Source organism: Meleagris gallopavo, chromosome 1 (genome assembly GCF_905368555.1).
Source record: "Meleagris gallopavo chromosome 1, MGAL_WU_HG_1.1, whole genome shotgun sequence".
Taxonomy (NCBI): Eukaryota; Metazoa; Chordata; class Aves; order Galliformes; family Phasianidae; genus Meleagris; species Meleagris gallopavo.
Window position 1 is genome coordinate 130,276,954 of NC_139404.1, and position 16,695 is coordinate 130,293,648.

The 16,695-nt window shown below is 44.2% G+C and overlaps 1 protein-coding gene across 3 annotated transcripts in view; it reads right to left on the reverse strand.

The window, feature by feature from the left end:
* Window positions 1–11,472: 11,472 nt before the first annotated feature.
* The window catches only part of CRACDL (CRACD like), a 62,173-nt gene continuing 56,950 nt past the window's right edge, over window positions 11,473–16,695 (reverse strand). For 2 of the 3 annotated variants that reach the window (XM_085213753.1, XM_010727687.4), the window contains exons 10-11: window positions 15,361–15,496; window positions 11,473–14,677 (exon numbers count right to left, since the gene is read on the reverse strand). In XM_085213753.1, coding sequence (XP_085069879.1) covers window positions 14,532–14,677; window positions 15,361–15,496 — 282 coding nt within the window. In that variant the 3' untranslated portion in view covers window positions 11,473–14,531. The remainder of the gene's footprint in view (window positions 14,678–15,360; window positions 15,497–16,695) is intronic. The other variant, XM_010727693.4, reaches the window with a different exon arrangement.

The window sequence follows — 16,695 nt, forward strand, 5'->3', positions numbered from 1 at the left end:
TTCTCCGAGAAGCGCCGCTCATTGGCTGCGTCATCTGCCGCTCTCCTCGGCCGTGGGTATAAATGTTTCGGTCTCGCGAGGCTTCCCTCAGTGAGTGCGTTGGGGTCAGAGCGGGGTGGGTGCTAGTTAGCAGTTATCACTTATTATCGTTTTGTTTTGGGCTGCGATTTTTGGAGCTTGACCATTATGGAGTGTCTCAAAAAATGTTACCTGTTTTAATATCTTATTGTTTACAGAATCACAGAATGGCCAGGGTGGGAAGGGACCTCAAGGATCATGAATTTCCAACCCCCTGCCACATGCAGGGCCACCAACCTCCACATTCAATACTAGACCAGGCTGCCCAGGGCCCCATCCAATCTGGCCTTGAACAACTCCAGGGACGGGGCATCCACAACCTCTCTGGGCAGCCTGTTCCAGCACCTCACCGCTCTCATAGTAAATAATTTCTCCTGACATCCAACCTAAATCTTCCCTCCCTCAACTTAAAACCATTTCTCCTTGTCCTGCTGTTATCTACCCTTTCAAAGAGTTGATTCCCCTCCTATTTGTAGGCTCCCTTTAGGTACTGAAAGGCTGCAATGAGGTCACCCTGCAGCCTTCTTTTCTGCAGGCTGAACAAGCCCAGCTCCCTCAGCCTGTCTTTGCAGGGAAGGTGCTCCAGTCCTCTGATTGTCTTTGTGGCCCTCCTCTGGACCCTCTCCTACAGCTCTTGTTTACCCTCTTGTATGCTCCTGGAGGAAATCCATTGCTAAGTTTAGCGGTGGCAGAGATGTACATGGTGATTCCTGGGTCAAGCCCTTGGCCTTCTGAGTAAGGGTGCATGTCATAGAACCATCAGAATTGGCAGGGACCCTTAAAGGCCATCTAGTCCAATTCTCCTGCAATGAATGGGAGCTTCTACAGATACATCAGGTGCTCAGAGCCCCATCCAGCCTGAGCTTAGATGTTTCCAGGGACAGGGTGGCCACCACCTCTCTGGGTAACATGTTCATATATACCCCTGAAGGGCAGGTGAGCTCAGCAGGGTATTCCTTGCACCGCTCGTTGGTGCCAGGTGACTGGCCCTTACCTGTGCTGTGTGATGTGCTCAGTGACTGGTGATGATGGCCGTGAGTCTGTGCTGTGCTAATCAGAGCGTCTGTTGAGAGCTGCACTCCTTAAAGGGCAGCTTGTTCCTCACACCGACTCAATGGGCCCTCTGTCCTTTGTGCTGCTTGCAAGAGTGAGGCTGTGTCTGCGTTGCTGCAACACATGTGCTGCCCTGCAGGCTGTGTGACAAGCACAGCTGGGAGGTGTGGAAGTGAACCCACTTTCCTCCTGAGAGCTATTACTGCTGGAGTGTGCAGGTAGTGAGGAAAGGTCAGCAGCAGCTCTATCCTATGGTTAATTGCCGAGGGCTGCAGTGTTTCCATTCAGTAAGCAAACCTTGTTCCTTCAGTGGTTCCTTTCATGGGCTCCAGAAGTTGCATCAAGTGATGCGTTGTGGGTTTGAAAGATCCCATTAAAGTCAGCACTCTCGGGTCATGGTAGCAAGCTCTCTGCCTTGCAAGAGCCATACTGGGTAGTGCTCATGATTAACGGTGCCCAGCCCTTTACTGCCTCCCCTTTTTTCCTCATCTTCCATGTGATTGAGACCAAACATATAGCAGGCATTTCTGCTCTGAGTTAAGGCTCTTGCCTTACAGTTCCCCACCAGAACTTGATGAACCACACAACAATCCTGTTAGCTATTCTGTCTTAAAAGTGGCATTAGACAAGATTCCATAGATTATTATATTTTAACCAAAGCTTAAACAGATTGCAGTATTCTTTCCCTTTAAGTGATCTGCACAGTAGCCCTCTGTGTTTGTGCTGAGGAACTGGTGCAACTCTGTGGAAGGGCAGGAGGAGCATATATGCAGTTTGCAGGATCTTGACAGCTGGCTGCTCTGTGTTGTTATATGCTGAGCGATGAGAATTTATGGTGTGAGTTTGTGCTTCAGTTCCCCTTTTTATGGTTTACACATTTGGTACAATAACTTTCTAACAAAGGCTGGCACTGCATGTACACAAGTACACACATCTACTACAGGCATTTCTATAGGGATCCCAGCAAGCTAAAAACATTAGAGCTGCCATTGTTTGACTTTAATAGATTAGTGTTGCATGGGGATACGAATTTTTGCATTTCTGTGCCAGGAAAAAACAAAATTGATTGGAGACATTTTTGCATGAAAGTGCTTTTGTCAGGAGAGAGAAGAGTGCTGGAGGAAAGAATGTTACAAGATGAGTTTAATGGCATTTATTTGAGGCTATCTTATACTTTCTACTCTTTGCTCTTTCAGATTGAACATTTGCACTAGGAGGGTTTACCAACTGGACCTTGACAGTATCCAATTAACTATTAACTTCTGCAAACAATGGAGTAAGTGTTAAAGTGGTTATTTTCTCAGTTCATCTGACATCTGCTCCTGGAGTTAACTTCATAGTAAGGAAGGCGGGGTGCAGGAGAGGGGAAAAAAAGTGAACAATGCTCTCATCTGACCTACTATAGCAATAATCAAATGCCTCTTGGCATATTCCATTGCTGGATGCATAGAAAAATTGCATGGCAAAGGAAAATCCTGCAGCTGCCAGAAGAAAGATGTCTGAGCTATTTGGCTGACATGCTGAAATGCTGCCTGGTTCTGGTGAAGGTGATGGCTCACTTTTATACCTGAGCAGCATTTAATGCCTGCAGATCTCTGAACTTGTTCTTCCTGCTCAGCTGTTCTTTCATCCTTCACTGTTAAACCAATGGCAGGGTGCATGGGAGCGGCATGGATCTGTGCCATGAGAGTTTCAGACTGGACGTTAGGAACAGCTTCATTCCCAGGAGAATGCCCTGACACTGGAACAAGCTTCCTGGAGAGGTGTTGATGCCCTGTGCCTGTCACAGAGGTGGTTGGATAATACCCTCAACAGCATGCTTTAACTTCTGGTTGGTCCTGAAGTGGTCAGGAAGTTTGATGGTCCCTTCCAACCAAACTATTCTGTTCTCTATTTTGACACCGGAAAGCTTTCATGCTGTGAATTTTTTGTTATTACCTAAATGTCAGAGTAAAGACAAATTGGTCATCTGACGTACGCTGCAGTAACTCTTTCTAGCACACCTGGTCATTATGCATTTGTAGGGCTGCACTATTCTTAGTATTTATCAAATTTTGAGCTCTTTTTATCTAGGCACTTTTCCTGAATCATTCAGAAGTACGAATGTGTTGTTATTTCTGCATTTCACACCATTAATACTCTGGCTTTCTCTGGCCATTAGGATAGATGCACTAAGGTAAAGGTGCTTGACCGTGGGCAGCAGAAGCCTTAATGGTTGCCTGGCTGAGGAATGGCAGTCTGGAAATTGTCTGTCTACTGGCTGATAATTGAATCCTGTCTCAGAGACAGGATTTATTCTCAGTCTAGCACTAACCTTATTTAACAGAGCCAACACCTTCTGACTCTCAGCGCTTCTCCCTCCATCTCACCCCAGTTTTGCCTTTTCAGCTGTACGCGCTTTGCCACATCAACAATAAAAACAAAAAGAAGCTCAAATATACCTGATGAGTAGTGGGGAAGGGTTGGCAGTGATTGCCCACTGCTCCTGCAGCAGGGGCAGCCCCTCTGGGTGACTTGATGCAACGGTGTGAGTGTGACAATACAGAACGGTTTTCCCTCCTCACACTTTTGGTGCTCATACAGATTTAGACCTCATTACATTTTTATAGACATAAACCAAAACGAATGAGTGCTTTGATGACTGAACTAGTTTGCAAAAAGTGTTTTAATTTTGTAGTATTGTAAACTTCTTTTATACACACAGAGCTGCTAGATGTATAGTTCATCTATAAATGTGTGGCTTGTGTAGTATCTATTGTGATGCTAATGCTCAACAAATAAACGGATGTAGAAAATTACATTGAAGTGATGATAGAGACAGATGCTCAGTAGCAAAAAAAAAAAAAGCTTTGTTTATTTAACCTTTACTCTGCCATTTCTGTGACTAGACTCTGAAATAATCTTCTCTTACACGCTGTGATGCTCCTGCTCTTCACCTGTCTCACTAAGAAGTCAGATGTGACATTGCCTTGTGGAAACCTCAGGATTCCTTTCCAGTAGGTAAATTATTTGTCCACCTTTACAATTGGTGAACTGACATGGGAGAGAGCATTTAACTTTTCCACATTGTCTTGGGGAGGTAGAAACAGAGCTGTGTCTCCAAACTTGTGTTTCTCTTCCCTCACCCCCACTGCATCATTTCACTCACTGTGATGGTAACATTTCTAAACTGCAAATTCTTCTGCCATATGCTTGGAGGTGATGAAAATTTACATTTATTCATCTCCTTCTGAAGGTAGAAGCTTTCAAATGTGTTCTTGCTATTACATAAACATAAACCTGAAAGCCTTGAAGTTCGTATTGTGCCTGTATTGCTGACAGTAGCTGAGGTCTGATACCTGAGTTAAGAGCAGTCAGATGCATTTAGTCCTGAAGAGAGAGTTCAATTGAGAGGAAATCATATTAAGAATTAAACAATTTGATTGTCAGTTCATTTTCTATGTGCCTGCTTCATGGTATTCTCACTACCACGAGAGAGATTTCTATAAGACAAAGGAAAAGATTTCCAGAAAATATTTGAGAGCTAGACTTTGTGCATTGGCCATCATCTTTATAAGCAAGACACTGAAAAGATGTCTCCTCTCACTTATCTTGGGTGACTAGGTGTTTGGCCCATTGATGGAAAGGAAACCCCAGCTAAAGGGAAGTCTGAATCAGGCCCTCGGCACGCACGTAAGTCTGAAGTTACTCTTTCCTAGCAAAAATCAATACAGGTCCAGGCAGCACTGGGAAAGAATCCAAGACGTCTTTCATAGGCAAAGTAAGGTATTTTAGAAGGGTCTCTCAAAATCTGGTCCATTGTCACATTGTCAGATGAAGCTTTGAGAGAGACTGACTCAGATATAAGTCTTAGTTTTATTTTGTGCAGAGTTATTACAAGCTGTAAACATTTTCTAGCTCCACTCACTGCAATACCCAAATAGCCATTTGAATGATGCACGGTTAAGGCACTTGCATATTCTCCAAAGATGTAGGGATATGTAAAACCTGAGCTAAAATGTGGAAAAACAGTGCAAATCTAAACTTTGGATTGCCAAGAAGCACAGACTAAAACCATATACTCCAGGCTTCTGACACAGGCTCCCCTGCCAAAGCGTGGGCTGGCTACACTTCAGTTTTTGCTTTGTTTTCTTTGTCTCACGTCTCTTGTTGCCTGGTCCAACCCCGCTCTTCATCACCAACCCTCCTTCCAACTGGAAGGCCACATTATGCAGGACATGGCTCAAATCACTTTGTTAGAACCAGATGTTAAGAGCCCAAAACCTGGCATCAAACCATTGGCTCAAATCCGTCTCTGGGACGAAGAGCTTTCTCCTGCTGTCACCATTAGGTGAAGGATGAACCTGCATATTTTCTGCTGCTAGAGAAAGTGTAGGATAGGGGATGAAAATGCCCTCTCCCAACAGAAGATGGATGGGATGCTGGTAAACCAGCAGCAAACTGATAGATGGGCTTGTGTACAGGGACAGAGCAGGCTGCCTCTCTGTGAGCATGTTAGCTGTGTGAACTCATTCTTGGAAACCCAATTCTCAGAAATAATTGTGAATGTGGAATCTGATGTTCAATGCAATGTTTGGGTGAGCGTTTGTTCTATCAGCAGTCATCAGCTGTGGCCTTGCAACATTCAAGTCAGCATTGCCCCAAAGGATAAAGAGGCACAGCCCTTGCTCTTGGGCTTTCCTTACCTCCACCACCTTCCATTCTGATCCCATACGACTCTCCTTGCTTCCCTGACTGCTTTACCTTCAAAGTCCTATACCAAAAAGCATGAGGAACAAACAGAAAATCTTAAACAAACTCACACTGAAATGGCAGGAAGAAAGTGACAAGTGACTTGAGAAAGCATGACCATGTAACTTTCCGAGCCTTATCACATCAGATATGAGTAAGAAGCTCAAATCCTAGACGCATCCCTAATAATTGGTAAGGTTTTTGTTTTTGTCTCCTGCCTGTCGAACATGAATTTCCTGGTCAATACTTCTAAAGCCAAGTCCTAAGTGGATTTTAGAGCATTCTGAAATGCTAGCTTTCATTTCAGGGCAAACCTCAGAAGTAAAACACTTGGTCTTTGGAAGCTCTCAGAGCAAAGGCTTGGGCTCACAGGCATCTGCTGTAGCCACAATCCAAGAGCTGCTGCCTACTCTCCCATTGCGTGTTGCCCACCAGCTCCCCAATCTCTACAAGGCCCTGCAGTGCTCCCCACCAACCTGTCCACGCTAAGCTTTACCCCAACTAGCCTGCTAGTAGTGCCGTGGACAAGGGGACACACCTGAGTGGCTGAGATCAGTCAGTGGAGGATAAGAGCTGTCATTCAAACCCAAAGTGCATGGCAAAGTGATTTTGTCAGCAGCTGACTTAGAGCAGGGAGAGAGACAGAAGGAATAAGAGAATGATGTCTTAGATCCTCTTGCTCAAATTACCTGTAGCAAGTATGAGGCACCTTAACTTGTGTCTCCCTGAGACACAGCAAGTGTCAAGACAAACCTTGTGAGCATGTAAACTTGGGAGTACTGAAAATAATTATCAAAGCTGCTCTCAACTTCAACAGAACTGGTGCTCTGCTGGAATGAAAAGATCTCATTCCTTGCCTTATCACAGCAGGAATCCGGCTATATTAACTCACTCTGTCTGGCCTTAAAGGCTTTAGTGATGTTTCTTTCATTAGAGAGTTATTTTTTTGCCAATTTAGAATCCCATTTCTTCCCCACCAAGTGAACAGGTGGATATCCCACCAGCAGTGGGAAGATAGTGGATGGCAAGGAAAACATAGAAAGGACAGGAGCATTCTTCATGGCATTTAGAAGTAATGAGTGCAATCTCCTGCCTCTGAGGACTTTTTCGAGCAAGGTTTTAGGAGAGAGACAAATGAACCTCAATCAAACAGGAGCTCTACCTGAGTATCTGGAATAACCAGCAACAGAAGTGACAGTAATAGAAGAACTTTGGGACTACCAGGCAGCTCCATCCCCTAGGAAGGACACCGAGGACACACATTTTTAAGTAAAGCGATGTATTCCTTTCTTGCAGATTCAAAAGAAGCTTCATGTTTCCCATCCCCACCTGCAAACAAGGTGCTCAGCTCTCTCTCAATCACATGCAAATTACTCTCCCAGAACACAAAGGAAAAACAACAGTTTAAGAGCAATCTGTTGATATTGTATTTTATACCAAAAATGTACTTCTCCAAATGACAGCTCCCAGCACAATACCACATGCTGTACAACCGTGTTGGCAGATGCTAATTCCTCCCACCAGACACACAGGTAATGAGAGCACATGGGACAGGGTCAGAAAAGGCATCCATTACAGCCAGACATGCTCCTGGCAACTGGAGTCCGGTGAGCAATTACCAAACTCTTTCTGAAGTTTGTAACGTGTCAGAGATGACAGGATTGATAACCACCATAGCTGTGTCATAGCATATTCCGTGCCATGCATATACTAGTGCTTCGTTTCAGGACAGGAATAATGGCAATGTGCTGACACAGAGACTGTCCTTTGTGTTTTCGGGTGATTACGCCTTAACCCTCACTTATAGAATTATGGCATATATGTAGCAGCGTGTTCAAAGGCAGGCTGCAAGATGACTCATCTCACAGTGAACCTGTTTACGGGCAATTAAACCTGAAAATTGCAAGGGGCTGGATTTTGTTCCTGACTGCCAGAGCTGAATGGGGGAAAACACGAGGAGAGAGTGAAGAGCATCGTGGCAGACTCAGGTAAGCGGGATGATGGCAAGCAATGGTTTTCATCCCCTTCTGTCCCATGGTGCAAGTTGTGTTTCTTGCCCCTTCCATGTGCATTTAGGAGGGGCTTCCAGCTGCTAGGTCAGCCTAGGTTTGGGATGCTCACGGCTCCTCCAGGGGACACATGTCACCTTCCCTACACACACCTGAGTGTGTCAGAAGGCTGGCCCTCAGCCTAACCTCTGTGTTTCTCCTATTTCATCAAAACCCATTTATGTTTTTAAATTGGAATTATACTTCTGTCTGCCACTCACTGCAGCCCAATAAAACTAACTCAGTGTGCAAACAAGGCCATTATCCAAGTATTGTTTTACATAACCAGAATGCTGGGGTTGTTAGCATAATGTTTGCATAATGTTTAATTATTTAGTCACAACATAAAACTTGTATCTGTCTCAAAAACATTTTTATGAAATGTCTCAATAATTAAACACCACTATGTTTATTAACAGCAGGGAAGGCTCGTAAAATGAATTAGCCAGAAAGAGACAATGACATCAAGCTACAGTAATCAAAACATGCTGCTCTAAGGTAGGTCCCCGAGCATGGCAAACACCTACAGCAACTCCTACGAGCATCTGAGTACAACACCATTAAAAGCACAGCAGATCAGGCACCAAACCTCGGAGAGATCAGGAAGCCAGAGTTTGATGGCTTAATTCACTCTTTAGTCAATATGTATTGTTTTGAATGGACTCATTTGATTATACTGAGCCCGTTGGAGGTGAGCCCTGTGTCTGTGAGTAACCTTTGGGGTCAGCTGAAGGCCGGTGTGTGACTCGGTGCCAGAAGAGCAGCTTGCTGGTTGTCAGGTCATGTACTCAGGCTGATCAGAACAGTTGCTGTGCCCAACCTCCAAGTTGCTCTCAACTGCTCAAGGGAAAAGCAGAATTTGGAAGCAGAAATTGTTTCCTTTTAAAGGCGTCATCACCCATTAAATTGGGAGGAAGAATCTCGTATGTCCTAGGAGCCATGCATTCTCCTCTAAAATAAAATATTTTAACAAGTGGAACGTTTCAACTTGCATTTAGAGGAAGCATAAAATTCAAAGTTCATTTTATTGAGGCAAGATGGAGATTTATGTTCCCTTTAAATACAACTTTACTCTTTAGTGGTATTTCAATAATGTTACACAGGAAATTAAGCGTGTGTCCTCCTATGCTCTCCCAAGCTTATCTGTTACTTTCTAATGAGGACTCCAAATTGCTCAAACCAATTCCTGAGGCCGGCATGTAGTTAAGAGGCTCCTTTCTGTCCATCAATCTGCATAAAAGCAGCCAAGGAAACCACCTCTTCTCCTCCCCCTATCCTTGTTGCAGCACCTGAGGCCCAGCCTGCACACTGCAGCTCTGCAGCGTGGTGCCAGTGCCCATGTCCGAGTAGGGCTGGCTTTTGTGGGAAGAGCTGAGGAGCTACATGTGCAAAGGGGAAAAGCAAGTGGGAAAGCCACCGTGGGTTTATCTCCTGGGATATGCACTCTCTCCCCCCCCCACACACACATGGCAGCATGAGCCCACACAAGTGAGTTCTGGTGGGGGCTGCTGCCATTTTTCTCAGCCCAGAAGAGCTCTGCGTTCTTTGCTGCTTCAGTGAAGTAGGTCAAGGCAAAAGCAGCCTGCCCACATCTCCTCTCCATGATCACAAGGTAAGATAAATTATATCCTCACTGTAATCGAGGCATCTAAAGAGAAAGTGTGGCATGAAGAGGCAATTCCAAAGCTCAGTGTCTCTCTGGAGAGCAGCTGACTGCATGAGCCGCCATCAGAAGTGACTCACAGCTGCTGCCCTGGGCAGCTGCTGTCCTGCTTGCTGCTGCTGGAAGGAGCTCAGTGCTTGGGCTGAAATAAAAGGAAGGCAGCCAGCCTTCAGGGTACCTGCTGCTTCGGGAAAACAAGAGGAAAGCCACAGAGGAAGAAGAGGAAGCAGCAAAGAGCTGGGCAGTCGTGAAGGCGGCCTGCCTGGGTCTGCGCCACGTAGCAAAGCCGGGTGCTCACAGTGGGCCTGGTGTGGGCTGGCCCTCAGGAGTGCTGGTTTGCTGTGCCAGTGAGCCATGAGTACACCTAAGGCGGGGGGTGAGCACTGATTTGCCAAGAGGTTTGGGACTTGAGGGAGACAGAGCCATGGTGCACAGTGGGCATAGGGCCGTGTACTTCTGTGCTATCCACGGGCAGTGAGCCTGTCAAAATCATCTCCTGCGCTGAGCGCGAAGAGGAAGAGCCAGCACCTTATTATGGTCTCTCTGGTATTTCTTTTGAGAGGGTGGCTCTGTTTTCCTGAACTGATGTTACCTTAATTCTCCTCTTGTCGTGATTTGGAGTGTTGTCTGCTCATTCCAGAATGTTCCTGTTGGCAGTTTGATGTAGGCAGTGTTGTGGAGTGGTTACAGGCAGCTGCAATTAAATTCAGAGGGGGTTAAAAAAGAAAAAAGAGTAAAATAAAGTGAGGATGGGATCTCTTTGGAAAGCACCATTAGCACAGCCTGACTTGGGACAAACTTGGCTCTCCAGTTCAGAAACTCCTGGTTTGAATGGCTTGGTCTGGAAGGGACCTTCAAGGCTCATCTGGGAAACCATCAGTTCACAGAGTTTACTTTCAAAGGTTAGGAAATTACATGTCAATTCTCAACTTCAGAAGTCAAACTATATTTGGGAAAAATGGGGATTTCTTGCTATGGGGAATGAGGAGGACCTCATATGCCACCACAGCTGGTTCAGCGTCCTTAAAGACAGCAGGACAGGCTTCACAGGGACTGTGAGTCTGCAACACGTGCCCTTTTATATGCCAACAAGTAAATAAGGGGAGCCTTGCAGGCTAACAAAAAGAAATCACTGAAAGCACAGTCTGCAAAGGTGTGAGAGGTGGAAGGAAGCAAAATGGCTCTCCATCACTTTGCTTCAACACTTTAGTGCAGAATGAGCTGTGCTCCTAACAGCTCTTGAGAGACGTCTGGGATCCCAGAGAAGGAGGGAGGTCAATGCTTTTCTGAGCGACCTCCTTTTCAGCTGCGATAGGTGAGCCGGGAGGGCTTCCTTCTGGGAACACAGCCAGTGCGCAGAAGAGAACTGGGATCTGCGGGGGAAGCAAAGGCACTCCAAGGTATCACAAAAGAAGATCTGAATGGACCTTGTGGGAATGTGTCACACTGGTAGGAAGCTTCAAAGAGTAACACAAGGCAGAGAACTGTCTGGGAGTGATACTCCACAAGGCCCTTTAGTCGGTATTGATTCACGAGCCACAAAGCACTGACCAGCACTCACAAATCGTTTCTTTGCCTTTGACTCCAGAACAGTACAAAAGCGATCTGCTAACCACAAACACCAAACCCAGTAATTAAACCTCTGTTATCCGCAGCAGAATGCTCATCACATGTACAAAGCAAACATTTTGACAAGTTTATTGCACTCCTCTAGACTAAGAGGGAACTAATGGCACCGCAAAATTACAGCAAGCTCCTTGCTACGCTGCTGCTGGATATTTTCTGACAAGATTTTGTGTTTCTTTTCATCTTTAAAAAAATGAAATACATTTAGTGAATGTTTTTACTGTCAAAAGCAACGCAGCGCAAAACTGTATCAAAGCAAAGGCCGGAGGGCTATTTTGGCTTTAAAAATTTATTATGGTTTGCTGTACATTAAAAATCATTTAGTTACTTTTTTACTGAAAGTTACTGAGCTCCAAAGGTGGCTAATTCTGATAATCCAACTTGTAAATTGGGTAAGTCGCCAACTCTCCACTTTTTGCACAGAAAGAGGCACGGCCCACACTGCATTTGCATTGCATACACTACTTCACTGCCAGGGACAGAAACTGATTACAGAGTGTCACCTTGCACCTTGGACAGAAAGCCAAAGATGCATCACAAAGCACTTTTGGGGAAGGAAACTGTTCTGTTTTCCAGTCCATTTTGCTGGTGTTCCTTGACTATAATACAGATTGTGAGAGCTGATGTGTGTGAGTTATGAACAAAGGCTGAAGTTTTACATTTTATGTCAGTGCTAGAAGTTCTGTACCAACAATGTATACTGCACTTGCTTGAGCAAAATGGATCAGCTTGAGTCAGTCATACTGCTTCTCAGCTGGAAACACACAGTGATGTCCCCAGGAAAGCTGATCAGATCTGAAAGGCTTTTCCAGCGTTGTGAATTGTTAACCAGAAATCACTTTTCATACAGAGAAGAAAAATAGATTTGTATTTAGTCACAAACAAGCCTTCTGTCCAAAGCAAAATACACATTCTGAACCTACATTCTGCCTACCTGTTGACAGCACAGCTGTATTAGGACTCTATCAGGGCCCTTTGACTTAGAAAGAAAAATATACAGGGGGGATTTAGGTTAGATATTAGGAGGAAGTTTTTCACACAGAGGGTGGTGACACACTGGAACAGGTTGTCCAAGGAGGCTGTGGATGCCCCATCCCTGGAGGCATTCAAGGCCAGGCTGGATGTGGCTCTGGGCAGCCTGGTCTGCTGGTTGGCGACCCTGCACATAGCAGGAGGTTGAAACCAGATGATCATTGAGGTCCTTTTCAACCCAGGCCATTCTACGACTCTATGATTCTATGTGCGCAGAGCAATGCTGTGAGAAAACAAAAGCTTGTCAGGTGAGAGGTCCAGAGAGCCCAGGGTCTTTCACAAAGGCTGCCTGTGGCAGGATGCCGTGCCAAAGATGAGTCCTCCAGCTGCCGCCTTTGAATGCCCATGGCAATAGCACAGGCCAAGGCCAATGGCAGTCACTGAGGCCAAGACCTTGGCTTTCATACTGATCAACTCTTGTTGGGTTTTGTCTTCCACTGGTTGATCTAGCTGCACCGTGAAGTCATCTACATCTTTGGTGCTTCCATTCTCCTCTTTGGAGCCGAATCACCACACAAGGAGCAAGGCACCCAGTGTTTTTTTCCTAAGGATTGCACAGGTCATGCCAGCAGACCTCCATCTTGCTTCTCTGGTATTCTTCAGTGCCTGTCTGTCAAAACGGGAGATGGTCCAATGGGTTCCCATGCTTCCCCATGCAGCTATACAGGTCATGCTCAAAAAATTCAGTCACGATTCAGCAGATTTTATCATTGTAAGGGCTGCAAGGAGACAGACTAACAGACTAAATTTTCACTGCATTTCCTGAAAACGTCATCCTCTTTGCACAGGGTACTCCTTTAATACAGAAACCATTTTTTCAAGATTGCCACAACACAGTAACAATATATATTAAAATAACACTATATGCTAAAAAATTATTACAGAGGGAGTTCAGATCTGAAAAATGTACCCATTTCTTCTGCTGGTCTACAGTATCACCTGGATACAAAAACAAAACGAAGAGCAGCGCTGAGCCAGAGCTGCAGCCCATGGAGAGGGACCCTCAGTGGGGCAGGAGGGCTGCTGCCCATTGGGGACCCATGTGGCGCAGTGCCTGAGAGGTGGGTCCCGTGGTAGGAAGTGGCTACGGTGGAGTTTTGTTGTCCATCAGGGTGAGTCCATCACAATGCCTTGGATATTCACATGTTCCAATGCGCTGTTTGTTGCAAAATTAAATAATCATTGCTGAGGGAGGCCAGCTTTTACTCCCCACCTCCTTAGAGAAGACAACACAACAAAACTTCCAAACTGCAGATGTTTTTCTCAGGAAATCCTACATTTCCTAAGGTCTCCCTATATATATATATAATTATTTTTTTTTCCTGAAAGAGAAAGAAAATCACAAATCTGTACATAAATAAACCTAGGGAGTGCAGCGTAAAGGCAATGTTTCACACATACATATATACACAGAGATAAATGTTTGTCTTAGCCACTGCTAAGTTTCCTTAGCGTTAATTCCTGGGCATTAAGTTTCCAGGAAATTCCCCAGTGGGATTTATTGTTAGCTTGCAAAATTGTCTATTGCTGCTAACACCATGCTCGTAATTGAGAATGATGATTTCACATAAAGAGAAGATAGTTGCAAATAAATTCAGGTTGAAAAGTAACTGCATGAGCTTCCAACTTCAGTCCAGTTTCCTTATTGCTCACCTTCTAGAAAATATCACGCAACCAAAGCTGCTCACGGAAGAACCTGAGGAATTTTTATTCATGGTCATGCATAAATTTGCCGCGCCTCATGAAATGTAACCTAAAATCAGAGACTGGACCACTTGGTTCAGCTCAGCAAACACAGAGTCCAAGCAGCACATTTTAGCAGAGTACTCACTAGAAGCCATTCATGAAAACTTCTACAGTTGGACAGAAAAAGCGTGAGGCAATTCCAGTGACACACATCAACAGAACCAGGAAGTTAGTGCACAGTTTATAAATGTAAACACAGAAAAAAATATATCAAACAGAACAGCAACAACTGAAACTCAGCAAAGTTTAGCAAAGATCCTCTTTTGATGCAAACGTCCTTAAAGGAAGAAAACACAGGAAATAGATAAAGCAGAAATTTTGTTTTCCAAAGTATAAGAATGTTCTCAGCATAATTTAAGTAATCCATTGCAATCCTGATTGCTACGATTGCTTAAGGTAAACTTTTTGACTGCACCTATTGCACGCTTTCTCCACAGCTGTATAGTTAAGAGCCTTCTCCTGTATCAGACATTCTTCACTGTGACTAATTGGTCTGTAGAAGTTCAATTAAGTAGCTGACTTATTTAGAAATGATGTTATTCATTTGCACAATTCTATTTTATAATCTGGGGCATATCACTCCAAGCTTGAGATTTCTTTTTGGCAAGTTCCATCCATAATGGCTGGTCTGGAGCAGCAGGACTGGCTTTCTTCAAATGGCTGATTTCATCTTTGTCCCCTGGTGCTGATGACTGAGCTACTGTGAATAAAACACAGGTGCATTTCAGACCAGTTTGCTGTGCAGCTATACATTCTACTCTTTCATTAAAAACTTGCTGAGTCTTGCTCTTCAGCAGAAAATCTTTGCATTTCACATCAAAACTTCTACGATACATTACTGAGGCAATAACCACTTTGAGCAACAAAAGAATACATTTTTTAAGACTAATATGTTTTGGTTTCTAAACTTATAAAAAACAGTAAGATGACCTCAATTCTCTGCCATGCCCTGTGCTCACGCCCAGGCCAAATGAGAACACTCATTTCAGACTTCCTCCCAGCCTTCAACTCACTGATGGGCAGAGAAGTGGTGAGCACATTGTTCTTGTGTGCTTAGAAAACCCCATGGAAACTGAACACTGTTGAAAATAGTTCTGCATGCATTTTACCTTTTATGTTTGGGACCCAATCCTGTGAAATGGCCTGGCACTCTTGATTCACATTTCTTTCAACACTAGTTCTGACTACAGTATAATCAAAGCAGAATGTGGCATCATAAATCTCCAGATATTAGTGCTGAGAAAACACTTTGCCCTTGGTGATGTGGGACTAGGGAAGGGATTAGGATCTAACCCCTACTCCTTCTCCAGTACACTCAAACAGGATTTCTTCAGACAAGGTTTCAAGGTAAGAGCAATACATTTTAAGCATTTTCTTTCCTACCAGAGACAAAATGTGTCAGTGAATTGGTTCCTGTCAGAGGCTCTTTTGCTTCAGACTTTGACTCCTTCTTCTGTTCTTCAGAAGTTGTTTTAGGTGCCAAGTGTGAAGGTTTGCTCCATTGCTGTTTCACTGACCCCTAGGTACATAGAGGGTTAAAATCCAAATAATGCATACTGAATAAGTAAGATCAGCCTGGAAGAATATGAGCAAAAGGAGTGAATTTGATGCCTGTTATGATCCAAAGATCACATGGAGTTATCACACACCGGTTCACCCCTCTCACTGGAACTGACACCTGTTCAGAGAGCTCTATGCGTTTCACATTAGCATCCATAGTACTCAGCTTCAAAAACTGAAACTATCCCTCTGTGTATCTTCTTATTTGTAACAGTATCTCCTAGTAGGTTGTTATAAAGACAAAATATATTCCAAACCATTTGGAAAGCTCCACTAATGTACACAGCATTTGAAAACAGCCTCACTCTTTCTACCTCCCAAATTTTGTGGCTTAGGGCATTGAATTTTTGGAGGATTGAAGGTAAACTTCCATGAAAAGGAAATGAAACACATCCTCTCATGATTTCTCTTGCCAGTATCAAAAACTACCTTGAAGCGATAGTGCCTGGTGCCATGTGAGAGTAGGAGTAGTACAGTGGCACCACAACTCACACACAGCAGTTAGGAGCATCTTGGCATATTTCTCTGCTAGCTGATACAGGGAAATGAAATGCATGGCATGAATTTTAGGGAACAATGCCAACTAAAATCTGGAGTTTCCCATTTGACACAGAAACCGTACTTCGGGATCATTTAAACCCTCTGTGTTTTAACTGCTATGACAGTGCTGAGTATTTTTGCAGTTTACAATCTTGCCTAGACATTTTATTAGGTTTTACTTCCTGTTAATCTAAACCACTGCTAGTTTTTCCATCATCTAGACATCTTTTTCTATTCCAGGATATAATACAGTAATCGGGTTTCTTATAGTACCATTTTAAGCAAGAAAGTAGGTCATTTGCACTGGGAATGCTAAACTGGTGTAAGCCACTCATGTTCCTGCATCAGTGCTGGGCTCTTACTGTGCATGAGGCAATACAGGCAGCAGCACTCGCACGCTGCTGCCTCCATGAGCTAGCCCACTAACAGGGAAGCCTTGTTAGTATTCTGTATTAATGCCAAGCACTTCTGCTAGCACAGCTTTGTCACCTGGGAAGATCACTTGCTACTGGTATCACCTTTTTTGCATAGGATCTTTGAAGCCCGTATTCTACGGCATCACATTGTGCACTTCAGTTATATACAAAGAACTAGAATTTATATCTTGGCAATGTCTGC